General features: G+C 45.2%; 1 protein-coding gene across 1 annotated transcript; it reads left to right on the top strand.

Annotated features, from left to right (window-relative positions):
- Positions 1 to 3,085: 3,085 nt before the first annotated feature.
- Positions 3,086 to 5,060, top strand: Garin4 (golgi associated RAB2 interactor family member 4). Its single transcript, XM_020172862.2, has one exon. The coding sequence runs from the start codon at positions 3,333 to 3,335 to the stop codon at positions 5,058 to 5,060; it is 1,728 nt and encodes a 575-aa protein (XP_020028451.2). The 5' UTR covers positions 3,086 to 3,332.
- Positions 5,061 to 5,302: the final 242 nt, after the last annotated feature.

Below are 5,302 nucleotides of genomic sequence, written 5' to 3'. Positions count from 1 at the left end.
CATTTAAGTATTGTGCTAATTTCTGTTATTTTAAATACTGATTGTTGAAACCTAGTGACTCCCACCTCTCCTCTGTCCATTATGGGGAGGGGGTGGAGGTGATTAGCTTTGAATATTTTGGGTGCAAAACTAGTTGGGATAGTTGACTTACAATCCTGTTCCTCAGTCTGTGTCACCCAGTGCTCAATTTCTCATTGACAAAACCTGAAACTCAGCACCAAGTATATCCTTTAAGTCAACTATGTGGTGTTAAGATAGAATTTTGATAGAAAAAGTCTGAATTGCTAAATACTTCATTAGTTTCTCATAATATACAAATGTCTAAAACATACACCTGTGTTCAACTTGAGCCTTTGACACCTTACTTTCTGCCGTGGTGTTCTTGTTATAAAATTATCCACTCGAATTACATCTTTTATAACATTCAAGTGTCTCGTTGCAAATACGTATTTCAACTATCAGAAAATGAGGGGAGGAGGATGGGGAGGAAGAAAGAGAATAATTTTGGACAAAATATGTGTAATAGTTCAAAGAAAAGTATTCCTCAGAATGTTCTGGAATTCCCAGGGCATAGGATTCTTTAGGTCTGGGATAAAACCAGCTCCCTTTCTCTTTGCTTGAGCACATACGGAATACCCACAGACTAGAAATGAAAATTAGTTACTCTGCGAATCTTCCTTACCCTGTTCCTTAGAAAGACACTCACATCATTAAATGTTAGATGCGTCCACATGAATGGTGTGCCTGCTTTTTTGAACTCGTGTGGTGCCTGGAAACTTGCACATCGGTTGTTCCTAACCTGTAAAGGGCCATCTGATGTTGGTATCATCACCACCTTCATTCGTTCTGTATCTTAGTAGGGGAAGAGGATAAGTCCCCTGCATTTGCCCTCTGGTTGTGGGTACCACAAGCTACTATGGAACTCAGGACAATCCAGCAATGGATTAGAGTGGAAGGGACAGGGACCTCCTATGGCAAGAAAAACTGCTCTGAGAAATGCACTGTGTATGGCTAGTGTGACTGGAAGTCATTAAAAATAGTTTTGTCTTCTGTAGCCAAATTTATGTTTTGATACTTTAATAAAAAGATGAACATGTATGTACATCAAGTCATTTGATTCGTCTTGTTACACTTTTGAAGGAGAATGAAGGTTGGGGGAGGGGAGGGAATCATGAGAACAAACTTAGAATGTGCTGCCTCCACCATAATCAAATATCTGGTTGACAACATCTGGTCCTTGAGCTGCCTCCTTCAGGGGATGGTGACATCACACTGGCAGGGCCCTCCACTCTTGTTTTCCTCCTGCCTCCTTTCCCAGAGATCTGTCCTGAGAGAGTTTGTGGCTAAGTGGGAACGGGAACAAGGTAGGTGGCATAATGACATGCCTTCCCCACAGGCATAAATGGCTTCCAAACTACTTCTGATAGTAGGGAAGTTAGTACATGAGGGCATTGATAAGCGCATAGAATTTAAGGACCTTCATTCCTAGTCTCCTTCCCATTGCCTGGCATTTCACTAAGGAGAGGGTGGGAAAAGGGAAAGCAAAAACTGGGGGCTTTAAGGAAATAACTGGGCTTCCATACAGAGTGTACTGTTACAAGCAAAATGGAGGGCAGGGACTGAGATGGCCCCCTGGAAAATTTAATCCCCATCTCAGCCCACTTACTGTCTGAAGTGGGTTTTTTTGGTGTTTCTCCTTGACACTTGCGTGTGTGCGATCGCGTGTGTGCGATTGCGCACACACACACACACACACACACACACACAGAGTTAGTTACGCAACTTCCTATAGTGCACCAAGTTGGTCTTCTTGCAGGCAATTACATCAGTTCAGTTTAAAAACATTTGACTGATGCAGTAATATTAATAGACATGGGTCACACACTAAGGGGAGAACACATACAGGAGGAATAGGGAAAGGTAGGAAACCCAAAACTTGAAAGTGTTTGATGTGCCCACTGTAGAAGAGCTAATATAGTAACCTTAAAATGACAGAGGTCGTTATGGGAAGGTGATCAGGAAGTAATGAAGGGGTCAGGCAGAGATGAATCAATTCAGGTTGTAATATACATGTGCATGGAAGCAATGCTAGGAATGTCTCTGTACAGCTATCTTTATCTCAAACTAGCAAAAATAGTACATCTTTCTTATTGCTTATGTCTTCTCTTCAACAAAATTGGAGAAGAGGGCAGAACAGGTTCTGCCTGGAAGCGTAGGGACTGGAGGGGAGAGGGAGGGAGCAAAGGAGGGGGTGGGGGGCAGGGGGGAGAAATGGCCCAAACAGTGTATGCACATATGAATAAATTAATAAAAAAATTAGAGTTTAAAAAAAAATTAAAAAAAATAAAAACATTTGACTGGTCCAAGCTTCCTTTACGAGGAAAAATACTACAGTGGTTTAGAACAAAGATTTTAGAATCAACTCGACCTGAATTCAAACAATGCTATTTGTTTGTGAATGTAGGTAAGTGACAGACTCAGTTTTTTTATTTGTAAAGTGACAACAGTAACAATAGTACCAAATGCAATGGGTTCTTACAATAATGTGCCAAATAGTACAGTGCTCGGGAGAAGCAATGTTTAATTATTATATTAAATCTTAATTATTAAAGGTCAGAGCTATGAAATCATCATTTATTATGAGATTTTTATGGAAGGACAGGGTAAGGACCAAGACCACCAATTGTAGGTTATTCAATAAATTAAAACGTGAACACAAATGGTTCAAAATTATCCTGTCATCTCATATGTCTGTAGACAGTCTAGAGTTGGATCTTCTCAACTTGGGAGGGAGGGAAGCACACATATAATATTCTCCCATTTGGAATTTTTAAAAAATTTTGTTACCCACCTGAATCCCCAGCAGGATGATCCAGTCCTCTGTAGGGGCAGTCCGGGTATGAGAACAAAAGGGGTATGTGACAGTGACAGGTCACAAAGGGCAGCAGAGGATAAATATGGCTGTGCAGGGGGTTAAGGCCAAGAGGATGGTCACTTCTCCCACTTGGACTGCAGTTTGTAGATTCTCAGGGAGACAAAAAAAAAAAATCACAGGTGGAGGTGACGGGGTTGGACCCAGAAAACCTCACTGGAACCCATCCTGCAGCTCTATCCCTTTGAAGAGATTCAGTCTGGGATCCAGGCATCCTACAGCACCCCTTATCAATCTTCTGTGCTCCCACCCCCAGCCCAGCAAACAGGGGCCCTGTGGGGTGGGGTGGGGTTTAGAGACCCACTGTAGCACCACCTTTGTGACCCAGGAGCACAGGTCTGCCAACGAGATCAAGAAAGACGCAAGGACCACCTTGCCAGCACTCCTATCCTAGTACACGATGGCCATGAAAAGTGAGTCTTTGTTACCGTATTTCACAGCCCAAAGTCGTTCTGGAGCGGGCATGTTTAATACCGCCATGGGGAAGTTACAGCGACATCTGTACAAAGGAGAGTATGATATATTCAAGTATGCACCCATATTTGAGAGCGACTTTATCCAGATCACCAAAAGGGGAGAAGTGATTGACGTGCACAACCGTGTCCGAATGGTGACTGTAGGCATTGCATGCACCAGTCCCATTCTCCCACTCCCTGATGTCATGCTGCTGGCCCGACCAGCCATGGGCTTTGATGAATTTGCTGGATGTGGCCAAACCACCAAAGGAAGAAAACGCAAGTCAGCAAAGAACTTGGAGCTTACCAGGCTCCTTCCCTTGAAGTTTGTAAGGATCTCCGTCCATGACCAGGGGAAACAACAGCTGCGCCTCAAGTTTGCCACTGGTCGTTCTTGTTACCTGCAGCTGTGTCCTTCTGTTGACGTTCGGGAAGATCTCTTTGCTTATTGGGAAAAACTAATTTACCTCCTGCGACCACCTGTGGATAGTAACAGCAGTACCTATGCCATCCCAGCTGAGGACATGATATGCATGCCTGCATTTGAAGAAGAGGACAGGAAGAGCCTGGCAACTGCTGATTTCCAAGGAAAAGGGGACCAGGACCAGGTCAGTGTCAGGAGCCTCAACGTGGTCTCTGATGTGCACGGGGCCACTTCTGCTGCTTATGCAGGGGGGGAGGGACTCCAGCATGACTCCCACAAATCCATTCCCATGTCTGATGGATCTAACCCCCAAACAAAATCTATAGACCTTGCCAAAGAATCAGCAACAGGAGCTGTAGCAGGCACTTTAAGTGTAGTAGTAAGTAAGTCTGCTGGACAGATAAGTGCAGCCATAGCAGGAGGGGCTGTTACAGGTGCAAGAAGAAGCAAAAGCCACATAGCCATTGCAGGCACTGGGAAGATGTCCCCAAAGAGCCTTAAGGTTGCCTTAGCAGGTGCAGCAAGCAAATCCTTGGAGAATATTTCCAGCACAGTCGCCAATGTCTCCCCACAGGGTAGCATGACTGTGGCAATTGCAAGAGTATACCCTACTAACAAGATTGCTGGGGAAACAGAAAATGACTCAGCAGCAGGACCTCTCACCTCATCCTTGTCGAGGGAAAGCCCTACACATGGACAGACTGAACAGCAGACAGTCTCTCCCATCAGTGCTGAAGTCCACAAGGAAAAGAGGGAAAGAAGGGAGCGGAGAGAAAAGGACAGAGCTCACCATCACCACCACAGGACAGGTGAAAGTCATCGCAAGACAGGGGGGGACAAGACAGCCAGAAAGTCATCAGACCACATTGCTGCTAGAGGTGACAATAAGGAAAAAAGCCAGGGTAGCCCTCGGGATGACAGTCACAGCAGCTCCCACAAAGGCATAAGCCACATCCCTATCACAAAGGAGTCAAGGACCTCCCACAAGCCCGGGAAGAACTTTCCCACTGGGAGTTCAGCTTCTACAGGCAAGAGACTCAGCAAGATCAGCTCTTTCTTGAGGAACATCAGAGCCAACGTTACTACCAAAGGGGGAGCCTCACCGCGTGACAGAGACATCATGGCTAAGACCGTGGGGAAGACGAACATGGAGACCATCATAGAGGCAGCAGAGAGTGACCAGGCACTGGAGATCACTGGTTCTGTGACATCTGAGATCATGGAATCAATGACCTTTGAAGCCCATTAAAATAGAACCCAGGACCAGGAACTGCAAAGGTGTCTAGGGCTCAGGGGAGTATCCCGAGAGCCTATTCCAGCTTTCTTTACTGCAGTTTAAATAAAGAACCATTCAACCTGGGAATGGCTTGCTGCATGCTATCTGAATTGCCCTGGCCCACAGCTCAGTAGTGACCTCATAGTGGATTCTGTGATGTCAACTTTGATATAGCCTGAGACTCCTAGATGTGGTCAAGGGGAGTCCTGTCTCTC

The sequence above is a fragment of the Castor canadensis genome, chromosome 11, assembly GCF_047511655.1.
Source record: "Castor canadensis chromosome 11, mCasCan1.hap1v2, whole genome shotgun sequence".
NCBI lineage: Eukaryota > Metazoa > Chordata > Mammalia > Rodentia > Castoridae > Castor > Castor canadensis.
Note: the sequence above shows the minus strand (reverse complement) of the source record. Positions and strands in the feature narration are given on the sequence as shown.

What these genes read in the sequence shown, in the direction of transcription:
- Garin4 (XM_020172862.2), top strand. Translation starts at nt 3,333, where the DNA reads ATGGCCATGAAAAGTGAGTCTTTGTTACCGTATTTCACAGCCCAAAGT.